The 12,859-nt window shown below is 43.3% G+C and overlaps 1 protein-coding gene across 1 annotated transcript in view; it reads right to left on the bottom strand.

Annotated features, from left to right (window-relative positions):
- Positions 1–12,859, bottom strand: part of LOC124777151 (myotubularin-related protein 9) — a 130,708-nt gene that overhangs the window by 78,922 nt on the left and 38,927 nt on the right. The window contains exon 5 of the mRNA XM_047252453.1: positions 4,556–4,681. Coding sequence (XP_047108409.1) covers positions 4,556–4,681 — 126 coding nt within the window. The remainder of the gene's footprint in view (positions 1–4,555; positions 4,682–12,859) is intronic.

Raw genomic sequence — 12,859 nt, 5'->3', positions numbered from 1 at the left:
GTTGAGCTCCGAATCACAATTCAGACATATATTTAACACCAAACATTTACAGTTAGGCACCTGTTCTGGTTGAGAACATTGTTTGGCAATGGCTAACAAAGTGCAGCAACTGCAGTGCCGAATCAATCTCCAAATGACTTTTTCGATCTTCATTTGCAATGAGAAACACAATTCAATGTCGATGAATTGTATACATTCCTTTTAAGGATTTTTCCAAAATTTGTTCTATAACAACATGTAGGGCATGACAGAAGTATGCAAGCAATTGCATGCCAAAGGGGCAGATTGAATTTCCTAGATGTGACTGCAGGCACAAGCAAACTTTTCTCATTCCACTTATTTCAGTACCATACAATCATGAAAAAATATTACATTGGAAGTGGCGTCATCTGGAATTGCTGCATCTCTTTTGGATGGTAGCCAAAAAGTGCTTTCACCATTGAAATTGCTGTTGCATATGGAGAGCCCTGAGATAGTAACTTGCAATATCAACAAAAATGCTGGTATGGGTAAAGAACTCGAATCATGTCAACTCATTATATGGGATGAATGTACTAAGGCACACAAAAAGGCACTGGAAGTGCTTCATTGTACACTCAAAGATTTGAGAGCAAATTAACAGTTCTTCAGTGGCATAAACATTTTATTGTCTGGAGACTTTGACAAACTCTACCAGTTATCCACATTCAGAACTCACTGGTGAATGTACTACACATGTCAAATCATCAGTTTTATGGTGGTATGGATAGAAACTGACTTTGAAGGTCAATATGCATGTACAACTACAACATGATCCACCTACAGAAAGCTTCACAAAACAATTGTTGGATACTGGGAATAGGAATACAGCAATTGATGAATCCACACAATGTACCACATTGCTAACAAACTTCTGTAAAGTTAATGCAGCCACAAATAAATTGATTCACAAAGTTTTCCCAAATATCACAAAGAATTACAAAAATCATACGTGGCTCAGTGTGCCTATTATAGCAGCCAAAAATTACGGTGTCAATGCCATCAATTTCACAATTCAAAATGAAATACCGGGTTATGCAATAACGTATAAATCCAAAGACAGTATAATGAATCAAGATGAAGTTGTCAATTATCCAGTTAAATTCAAGTTTTAACATTGAAAACTGCTGTGCTATCATTCTTCTCTAAACATAAATTCATCATGACTTCACCGTCATACCAGGCTTTCAGTGAAAAATATGGTGAACAGCGTCATTGAAGCTACAGTTTTAAACAGAAAATTTACAGAATAAGATGCACTGTTGCCTTGCATCCCAACACTACTGCAATTCAAATTCAAAAATTGGCAGTTTCTGGTGTGATTAGCATTTTCAATGATGATCAACAAAGTACAGGGGCAACTGTTCCAGGTGTGTGGACTAAATCTGGCAAATCCACAATTCTCACATGGACAGCTGTATGTGGCCTGATAACACATTTGAAAATCTTCTGATTTATTCATGTTCACAACAGAAGAAAAACAAAAAAATTGTACATCCAAAAGGACTACAGTAAACAGAACTTATACACACTTTTTCTTTGAGTGATATTCCAACACATGCCTGGTATTTGCCAGTAGAATATAAAGCATTGTGTATTTATCTAGGTGCAATGAGAACACCATCTAATGAGCTATTACTTGAAGCACTGCACCCTCCATTGCACATCAATATTAATGGATAATACCAGAGAATTACTAAAGAATGCTATGCTTGATGAACAAAATGGCACCCCGTCTAGTGCCGAATTATGCAGAGATTCAAAATCTTCCAAATAAGACATTAACAAAAATATCATGCTATGAGTATGAGTTGAACCAATTATTGGCACCACCTAAAGGTGTCGATGTTACACGACAATGTAACAACATGTGACCATGGCAATGGAAAGTTTACACCACTTGACAGAGGCAGCTCCTGACAGAATAATATTTACAGGTGGAACAAAAAATACAGGGCCATTATAATTAACCTTTCGCCAATTGAGAGGGCTCCTTAAAAATGAGTGATTGTAGGACAATGAAACTTCATGGAAACATTTGTAAGAACACAGGGAAAACAAACAATGAAAAAAAAAACATTAGAAACACATTTTAATTTCCATTTGAGGGGGTACCGCATAAGTTCCAGGTTAAAAAATGGATCACTGTGATGACCATCTGCATCCACAACAACCTGGAACCACATTAGAGATTGCTCTACTGAGGCCCAAAACATCTCAAGTGGGATGCTGGCTATCTCCCTTGCTATGCTCACCTTCAACCTCCAACATGCGTTGGTGTCCCACTCATAAACACTGTCCTTCACATAAACCCACAGTCAGAAATCACAAGGTTTCAGATCTGCTGATCTTGGAAGCCTCACAGTTCGTAATGATTGGCCAATGATTTGGTTTTCTCCAAATGTGTTAAGGAGTATTCAGGTAACCTCATGAGCAATGTGTGTCGATACTCATCAAGAGCAGTAGCACTATTTCCGTTGTTTTGATAAACCAGCTTTACAAGTAAATCCCCACTCACCTTATTCAGACCTACGTTGACTCTCTGCAACTGTAATGCACGCTTACGCCTGTGTTTCAACCCTACATCACCATACCAGTATCGATGCCTAAAGGCAAGCCATCACACTAAAATTATTAACAATGCAAACCCTGCAGCACATAGACTGATCATCATTCTCATAAAGCTGGGTACCCAAATGGTAAATGGTTTTCAACCTCCACTGGGTCAAGTAGCAGAAGATTAATTATAACCATCCTGTGCTATGGGCAATACCTTTGCAGACATAGACTCCACCACAGGAGATGCAGGAGAATTTAAAGTGCTCAAAGAAAGATCAAATATGACCCCAGCATTTACAGCAATCTTGTTGGTGCTGAAACACGCTTCTCAAAATGTTGATCTGAAAACAATTAAACAGTTGAAGTCTTCAGCAACATTGCATTTATTGAAATACCACAGCAAACAATGCCATAACAACTCCCAGACATAAAAATAAACAACGTCATAACAACTCCCTGATGTACAAATAAACCATTCAGTAAGTGGTGTACATGTAAGAGAGGAACAATGAAGTTATTTTTATGTGGGTAGAAGGGCACTGTGGTCTTCATGGGAATGAAATGGCTAATAAGTTAGTGAAAGAAGCAATTACCATTGACAGTCAGAAACATGATAGATCTCATACTCAGATTTCACAATCCCAATCGAGAAATCATTACAAAACAAATGAGATAGTGTCTAGAAAAGACCTAGTACTATCAGAGGACACAGCCATACTGAAGGACAACCATATTCACCAGCATTTCACTGGTATACTAAATGAACCATACCACCAAGATTTTATGTAACAGCGGCATGCCTAAAATTCACATATAGGCACTTTAAGCAAAATCTCCAATGCCCCATGGTCATGAATAGGTGGGTTGGAGAGGAAGATTACATTTTCATGGCAGAGAGTAGGGATGATCCATACTTCCTTGAAATTCAACATGTTTTCATTATTATTTGAGTGAATAGCTGTGATTTAATAAGAACAAAGTGGTTTTTCATACAAGCAGCAGTGTGTTCTCGGTATATTGTCGGTTAAATGAACACTACATGGAAGCTGAAAAGGAGGGAAGGAAGATTAAGACTTTAATGTAACACTGACAACAAGGTAATTAGAGACGCAGCATGAGCTCGAATTGGGGCAGGAAATTGGCTGTGCCCTTTTCAAAGGAACTGTCTCCGCATTGCCTTAAGTGATTTACAGAAATCATGGGATTTCTACCATCATCCTCCTGAAAGCAAGTCCAGTGTGACAACCACTGTGCTAACTAGCTCAAACCTGGACATTGAGCTGCAGGGAGTAAAATGATGAAGAATAACTTAAGACCTTTTAAAAATTCTAAACAACTATCAAGAAGAAAAAAATAAATCACCTGTAACTAATATCCCCCAAACAGTTCCAAAAAAATGGTCATATAATTTTTGTGTGTGAATACAGTAATTAATGGTATGAATATAATAGAAAGAAACATTCCACACGAGAAAAATATATTAAAAAGATGCTGTGACTTACCAAATGGGAAAGTGCTGGTAGATAGACACAATAAAAAATAAAAAACACACAAACACACACACAAATATCAAGCTTTCGCAACCCGCGGCTGCTTGTGTCTGTATACGTGTGGATGGATGTGTGGGTATGTGTCCCTTTTTCCCCCTAAGGGAAGTCTTTCCGCTCCCAGGATTGGAATGGCTCCTTACCCTCTCCCTTAAAACCCACATCCTTTCGTCTTTCCCTCTCCTTCCCTCTTTCCTGATGAAGCAACCGTGGGTTGCGAAAGCATGATATTCGTGTGCGTGTTTGTGTGTTTTTTATTTTTTATTGTGTCTATCTACCAGCGCTTTCCCGTTTGATAAGTCATAATATAATGCAGTAATTAACATATTCAGCATGTTATATCCCAGTATAAGCACATTCTGAATTTCACTTAACAGGTACATGTTACCTGTAAAGCAATCAAAATAAAATCTTAAGGCACTGATACATACCCCACCTTCATGCCTGTAGCTTAATACTGGAAAACGCCCACTATCACGAAAACTGGCTGCTATAGCAATAGTTTCATCATCAATGGTTTTTGGCACTACAACCGCACTAGGATACGTTGGGCAAATCTGAAAATAAATGAATCTTCCTCAATAATCTGTATAACAAGAGGCTCTTATAAATAATGTGCGTGCGTGCTTGAGGAAGAGAGGGGGGGGGGGGAGGGGAAGGAGGAGTTGGAGGGAGGAGAGAGTGGGAGAAGGGAGGGAGGAGGGGGGAGGGAGGAGAGAGTGGGGGGAGGGAGGAGGAGAGGGAGGGAGGAGAGAGTGGTGGGAGGGAGGGAGGAGAGAGTGGTGGGAGGGAGGGAGGAGGGGGGGAGGGAGGAGAGAGTGGGAGGAGGGAGGGAGGGCCAAGTGGGGGAGAGAGAATTGGTTTTGTATGCTTGTTAGCCCTCTAATTACACACTTCAGTGATCTATCTATTTGTGAGTGATAACCTATCTTTCCATAAACATCACAATTGTTTATATATATATTTCCTTACTTCTGAGATTGTCAATGATCCAAGGATTTTGCAGTTTTAGAAGCTCAAAAAGATGTTAATTCAGAAGCAAATTTCTCTTAAAAGGTACAAACAAAAATTAGAAACATTATGCCTTACTCATTTGCCTTCTAATCATTTATTACAATCACTGTACATATTTTTCATTTTTTGTATAGGTATTATTGTATTGCGGTTTTCTCCCTAGACAATGATAGAAACTGTTAGAAGAGAAACAATAATTATCTGGAGAATATTACTGAAAATGCGTTCTGCTCCTGCTTTTCTAATAGGATTAGATATACAACTTGCACCATGTGCAGAAAGTGCCATTCATGCTTTTCACACGTGGCTCTGCCTTTGATCGTGTACACCTTCCGGGTTACAGGACTGGAGTAGGTGGTGGTGGGAGGGTGCATGGGACAGGTTTTACACTGGGGGCGGTTACAAGGGTAGGAGCCAGAGGGTAGGGAAGGTGGTTTGGGGATTTCATAGGGATGAACTAAGAGGGTACGAAGGTTAGGTGGACGGCGAAAAGACACTCTTGGTGGAGTGGGAAGGATTTCATGAAGGATGGATCTCATTTCAGGGCAGGATTTGAGGAAGTCGTATCCCTGCTGAAGAGCCACATTCAGAATCTGATCCAGTCCTGGAAAGTATCCTGTCACATATGGGGCACTTTTGTGGTTCTTCTGTGGGAGGTCCTGGGTTTGAGAGGATGAGGAAGTGGCTCTGGTTATTTGCTTCTGTACCAGATCGGGAGGGTAGTTGCGGGATGCGAAAGCTGTTGTCAGGTTGTTGGTGTAATGCTTCAGGGATTCCGGACTGGAGCAGATTCGTTTGCCACGAAGACCTAGGCTGTAGGGAAGGGACCATTTGATGTGGAATGGGTGGCAGCTGTCGTAATGGAGGTACTGTTGCTTGTTGGTGGGTTTGATGTGGACGGACGTGTGAAGCTGGCCATTGGACAGGTGGAGGTCAACATCAAGGAAAGTGGCATGGGATTTGGAGTAAGACCAGGTGAATCTGATGGAACCAAAGGAGTTGAGGTTGGAGAGGAAATTCTGGAGTTCTTCTTCACTGTGAGTCCAGATCATGAAGATGTCATCAATAAATCTGTACCAAACTTTGGGTTGCCAGGCCTGGGTAACCAAGAAGGCTTCCTCTAAGCGACCCATGAATAGGTTGGCGTACGAAGGGGCCATCCTGGTACCCATGGCTGTTCCCTTTAATTGTTGGTATGTCCGGCCTTCAAAAGTGAAGAAGTTGTGAGTCAGGATGAAGCTGGCTAAGGTAATGAGGAAAGAGGTTTTAGGTAGGGTGGCAGGTGATCGGCGTGAAAGGAAATGCTCCATCGCAACGAGGCCCTGGACGTGCGGGATATTTGTGTATAAGGAAGTGGCATCAATGGTTACAAGGATGGTTTCTGGGGGTAACGGGTTGGGTAAGGATTCCAGGCGTTCGAGAAAGTGGTTGGTGTCTTTGATGAAGGATGGGAGACTGCACGTAATGGGTTGAAGGTGTTGATCTATGTAGGCAGAGATACGTTCTGTGGGGGCTTGGTAACCAGCTACAATGGGGCGGCCGGGATGATTGGGTTTGTGAATTTTAGGAAGAAGGTAGAAGGTAGCGTTCGGGGTGTCGGTGGGGTCAGGAGGTTGATGGAGTAAGGTGAAAGGTTTTGTAGGGGGCCTAAGGTTCTGAGGATTCCTTGAAGCTCCGCCTGGACACCAGGAATGGGATTACCTTGGCAAACTTTGTATGTGGTGTTGTCTGAAAGCTGACGCAGTCCCTCAGCCACATACTCCCGACGATCAAGTACCACGGTCGTGGAACCCTTGTCCGCCGGAAAAATGACGATGGACCGGTCAGCCTTCAGATCACGGATAGCCTGGGCTTCAGCAGTGGTGATGTTGGGAGTAGGATTAAGGTTTTTTAAGAAGGATTGAGAGGCAAGGCTGGAAGTCAGAAATTCCTGGAAGGTTTGGAGAGGGTGATTTTGAGGAAGAGGAGGTGGGTCCCGCTGTGACGGACGACGGAACTGTTCCAGGCAGGGTTCAATTTGGATAGTGTCTTGGGGAGTTGGATCATTAGGGGTAGGATTAGGATCATTTTTCTTCGTGGCAAAGTGATACTTCCAGCAGAGAGTACGAGTGTAGGACAGTAAATCTTTGACGAGGGCTGTTTGGTTGAATCTGGGAGTGGGACTGAAGGTGAGGCCTTTGGATAGGACAGAGGTTTCGGATTGGGAGAGAGGTTTGGACGAAAGGTTAACTACTGAATTAGGGTGTTGTGGTGCCAGATTGTGTTGATTGGAATTTTGAGGTTTTGGAGGGAGTGGAGCTGGAAGTGGGAGACTGAGTAGATGGGAGAGACTGGGTTTGTGTGCAATGAGAGGTGGTTGAGGTTTGCTGGAAAGGTTGTGACGGGTGAGTGAGTTGCCTTTCCGGTGGTGGGAAACCAGGAGATTGGATAGTTTTTTGAGGTGAAGGGTGGCATGCTGTTCTAATTTGCGGTTGGCCTGTAGGAGGATGCTCTGAATAGCCGGTGTGGATGTGGGAGAGGAAAGATTGAGGACTTTTATTAAGGATAGGAGTTGACGGGTGTGTTCATTGGCTGAGTTGATGTGTAGGTGAAGGATTAGGTGGGTGAGGGCAATGGATTGTTCAGTTTGGAACTGGTATAGGGACTGATGGAAAGAAGGGTTGCAGCCAGAGATGGGAACTTTAAGTGTGAGGCCTTTGGGGGTTATGCCAAATGTCAGACAAGCCTGAGAAAATAAAATATGCGAGCATAATCTGGCTAGGGTGAAGGCATGTTTGCGGAGGGAATGTAAATAAAACTTAATGGGGTCGTTGTGGGAGTGTCGTGAGGGTGACATGGTACTAGAAGGTGGAAAGTGTAACATGAGGTTGAAATGAAAATGAAAGATAAAAATATATGGGGAGAGATAAGGGTGAACTAGAAAGTAACTGGAGATCTGGTATGAAAAAAGGCGAAAAAGTGTTGGTTAAGTTGATCCTGTGGTCAACTTGGGTTGGTAGACACCGATGTGCATGAAGGTTAGGTGGTTGTGTTGCCGCTAAAACACGTTAAAGGACGGAGAAATTCAGGAAAATTTCGAAAAAACGTGTAAATGTATTAAAAGGAGTGGTGTTGTGGTGAAAGATTACGAAAATGGGGCTAACAATTGTCTGACGAAGAAATAATGACGTTAAAACCTGTGGGGAGCGGCTACAAATGATCAGTGATGTGCGAAAAATGGAAGTGGAAATAAAGTGAAAGTTATTAGAACTAGCCGAAATGGTTGTTTAATACGTGAAAGCAGCTGTTATTGAACTAGAAACGGTGGATTTTATAGCAGCGGTAGTGTTGAAAACGGAAAATAAAATTTTTTTTGGTTATGGTTTGGAAGTGGGTTACGTATTATTGAGTGTATATAGGCGGGATAAAATTGTATTACGGTAAAAAGGGGAAGGTGAATACAAAGTGAGACTACTGGTAAAAACAGAAAGAGAAAATAAAGAGAAAATAAGACGACAGGAAAGATTTCGAAATGCAACAGCGACAATAATGAACGTAATTGTTGGGTTCAAGTTAATGATATGGTTATAATAGAGGGAAACATTCCACGTAGGAAAAATACACCTAAAAAAAAAAGATGATGTGACTTACCAAATGAAAGTGCTGGCAGGTCGACAGACACACAAACAAACACAAACATACACACAAAATTCAAGCTTTCGCAACAAACTGTTGCCTCATCAGGAAAGAGGGAAGGAGAGGGAAAGACGAAAGGATGTGGGTTTTAAGGGAAAGGATAAGGAGTCATTCCAATCCCGGGAGTGGAAAGACTTACCTTAGGGGGAAAAAAGGACGGGTATACACTCGCGCACACACACATATGTCCATCCACACATATACAGACACAAGCAGACGTATTTAAAGACAAAGAGTTTGGGCAGAGATGTCAGTCGAGGCAGAAGAGCAGAGGCAAAGATGTTGTTGAATGACAGGTGAGGTATGAGTGGCGGCAACTTGAAATTAGCGGAGATTGAGGGCTGGTGGATAACGAGAAGAGAGGATATATTGAAGAGCAAGTTCCCATCTCCGGAGTTCGGATAGGTTGGTGTTAGTGGGAAGTATCCAGATGACTCGGATGGTGTAACACTGTGCCAAGATGTGCTGGCCGTGCACCAAGGCATGTTTAGCCACAGGGTGATCCTTATTACCAACAAACACTGTCTGCCTGTGTCCATTCATGCGAATGGACGGTTTGTTGCTGGTCATTCCCACATAGAATGCGTCTCAGTGTAGGCAGGTCAGTTGGTAGATCACGTGGGTGCTTTCACATGTGGCTCTGCCTTTGATCGTGTACACCTTCCGGGTTACAGGACTGGAGTAGGTGGTGGTGGGAGGGTGCATGGGACAGGTTTTACACCGGGGGCGGTTACAAGGGTAGGAGCCAGAGGGTAGGGAAGGTGGTTTGGGGATTTCATAGGGATGAACTAAGAGGGTACGAAGGTTAGGTGGACGGCGAAAAGACACTCTTGGTGGAGTGGGAAGGATTTCATGAAGGATGGATCTCATTTCAGGGCAGGATTTGAGGAAGTCGTATCCCTGCTGAAGAGCCACATTCAGAATCTGATCCAGTCCTGGAAAGTATCCTGTCACAAGTGGGGCACTTTTGTGGTTCTTCTGTGGGAGGTCCTGGGTTTGAGAGGATGAGGAAGTGGCTCTGGTTATTTGCTTCTGTACCAGGTCGGGAGGGTAGTTGCGGGATGCGAAAGCTGTTGTCAGGTTGTTGGTGTAATGCTTCAGGGATTCCAGACTGGAGCAGATTCGTTTGCCACGAAGACCTAGGCTGTAGGGAAGGGACCATTTGATGTGGAATGGGTGGCAGCTGTCGTAATGAAGGTACTGTTGCTTGTTGGTGGGTTTGATGTGGACGGACGTGTGAAGCTGGCCATTGGACAGGTGGAGGTCAACATCAAGGAAAGTGGCATGGGATTTGGAGTAAGACCAGGTGAATCTGATGGAACCAAAGGAGTTGAGGTTGGAGAGGAAATTCTGGAGTTCTTCTTCACTGTGAGTCCAGATCATGAAGATGACATCAATAAATCTGTACCAAACTTTGGGTTGCCAGGCCTGGGTAACCAAGAAGGCTTCCTCTAAGCGACCCATGAATAGGTTGGCGTACGAAGGGGCCATCCTGGTACCCATGGCTGTTCCCTTTAATTGTTGGTATGTCCGGCCTTCAAAAGTGAAGAAGTTGTGAGTCAGGATGAAGCTGGCTAAGGTAATGAGGAAAGAGGTTTTAGGTAGGGTGGCAGGTGATCGGCGTGAAAGGAAATGCTCCATCGCAACGAGGCCCTGGACGTGCGGGATATTTGTGTATAAGGAAGTGGCATCAATGGTTACAAGGATGGTTTCTGGGGGTAACGGGTTGGGTAAGGATTCCAGGCGTTCGAGAAAGTGGTTGGTGTCTTTGATGAAGGATGGGAGACTGCATGTAATGGGTTGAAGGTGTTAATCTACGTAGGCAGAGATACGTTCTGTGGGGGCTTGGTAACCAGCTACAATGGGGCGGCCGGGATGATTGGGTTTGTGAATTTTAGGAAGAAGGTAGAAGGTAGCGTTCGGGGTGTCGGTGGGGTCAGGAGGTTGATGGAGTAAGGTGAAAGGTTTTGTAGGGGGCCTAAGGTTCTGAGGATTCCTTGAAGCTCCGCCTGGACACCAGGAATGGGATTACCTTGGCAAACTTTGTATGTGGTGTTGTCTGAAAGCTGACGCAGTCCCTCAGCCACATACTCCCGACGATCAAGTACCACGGTCGTGGAACCCTTGTCCGCCGGAAAAATGACGATGGACCGGTCAGCCTTCAGATCACGGATAGCCTGGGCTTCAGCAGTGGTGATGTTGGGAGTAGGATTAAGGTTTTTTAAGAAGGATTGAGAGGCAAGGCTGGAAGTCAGAAATTCCTGGAAGGTTTGGAGAGGGTGATTTTGAGGAAGAGGAGGTGGGTCCCGCTGTGACGGACGACGGAACTGTTCCAGGCAGGGTTCAATTTGGATAGTGTCTTGGGGAGTTGGATCATTAGGGGTAGGATTAGGATCATTTTTCTTCGTGGCAAAGTGATACTTCCAGCAGAGAGTACGAGTGTAGGACAGTAAATCTTTGACGAGGGCTGTTTGGTTGAATCTGGGAGTGGGGCTGAAGGTGAGGCCTTTGGATAGGACAGAGGTTTCGGATTGGGAGAGAGGTTTGGACGAAAGGTTAACTACTGAATTAGGGTGTTGTGGTGCCAGATTGTGTTGATTGGAATTTTGAGGTTTTGGAGGGAGTGGAGCTGGAAGTGGGAGACTGAGTAGATGGGAGAGACTGGGTTTGTGTGCAGTGAGAGGTGGTTGAGGTTTGCTGGAAAGGTTGTGAAGGGTGAGTGAGTTGCCTTTCCGGTGGTGGGAAACCAGGAGATTGGATAGTTTTTTTGAGGTGAAGGGTGGCATGCTGTTCTAATTTGCGGTTGGCCTGTAGGAGGATGCTCTGAATAGCCGGTGTGGATGTGGGAGAGGAAAGATTGAGGACTTTTATTAAGGATAGGAGTTGACGGGTGTGTTCATTGGCTGAGTTGATGTGTAGGTGAAGGATTAGGTGGGTGAGGGCAATGGATTGTTCAGTTTGGAACTGGTATAGGGACTGATGGAAAGAAGGGTTGCAGCCAGAGATGGGAACTTTAAGTGTGAGGCCTTTGGGGGTTATGCCAAATGTCAGACAAGCCTGAGAAAATAAAATATGCGAGCATAATCTGGCTAGGGTGAAGGCATGTTTGCGGAGGGAATGTAAATAAAACTTAATGGGGTCGTTGTGGGGGTGTTGTGAGGGTAACATGGTATTAGAAGGTGGAAAGTGTAACATGAGGTTGAAATGAAAATGAAAGATAAAAATATATGGGGAGAGATAAGGGTGAACTAGAAAGTAACTGGAGATCTGGTATGAAAAAAGGCGAAAAAGTGTTGGTTAAGTTGATCCTGTGGTCAACTTGGGTTGGTAGACAGCGATGGGCATGAAGGTTAGGTGGTTGTGTTGCCGCTAAAACACGTTAAAGGACGGAGAAATTCAGGAAAATTTCGAAAAAACGTGTAAATGTATTAAAAGGAGTGGTGTTGTGGTGAAAGATTACGAAAATGGGGCTAACAATTGTCTGACGAAGAAATAATGATGTTAAAACCTGTGGGGAGCGGCTACAAATGATCAGTGATGTGCGAAAAATGGAAGTGGAAATAAAGTGAAAGTTATTAGAACTAGCCGAAATGGTTGTTTAATACGTGAAAGCAGCTGTTATTGAACTAGAAACGGTGGATTTTATAGCAGCGGTAGTGTTGAAAACGGAAAATAAAATTTTTTTTGGTTATGGTTTGGAAGTGGGTTACGTATTATTGAGTGTATATAGGCGGGATAAAATTGTATTACGGTAAAAAGGGGAAGGTGAATACAAAGTGAGACTACTGGTAAAAACAGAAAGAGAAAATAAAGAGAAAATAAGATGACAGGAAAGATTTCGAAATGCAACAGCGACAATTATGAACGTAATTGTTGGGTTCAAATTAATGATATGGTTATAATAGAGGGAAACATTCCACGTAGGAAAAATATACCTAAAAAAAAGATGATGTGACTTACCAAATGAAAGTGCTGGCAGGTCGACAGACACACAAACAAACACAAACATACACACAAAATTCAAGCTTTCGCAACAAACTGTTGCC

The sequence above is a fragment of the Schistocerca piceifrons genome, chromosome 2 (genome assembly GCF_021461385.2).
Source record: "Schistocerca piceifrons isolate TAMUIC-IGC-003096 chromosome 2, iqSchPice1.1, whole genome shotgun sequence".
NCBI classification, from domain to species: Eukaryota; Metazoa; Arthropoda; class Insecta; order Orthoptera; family Acrididae; genus Schistocerca; species Schistocerca piceifrons.
This window is presented reverse-complemented; position numbering and strand designations above follow the sequence as displayed.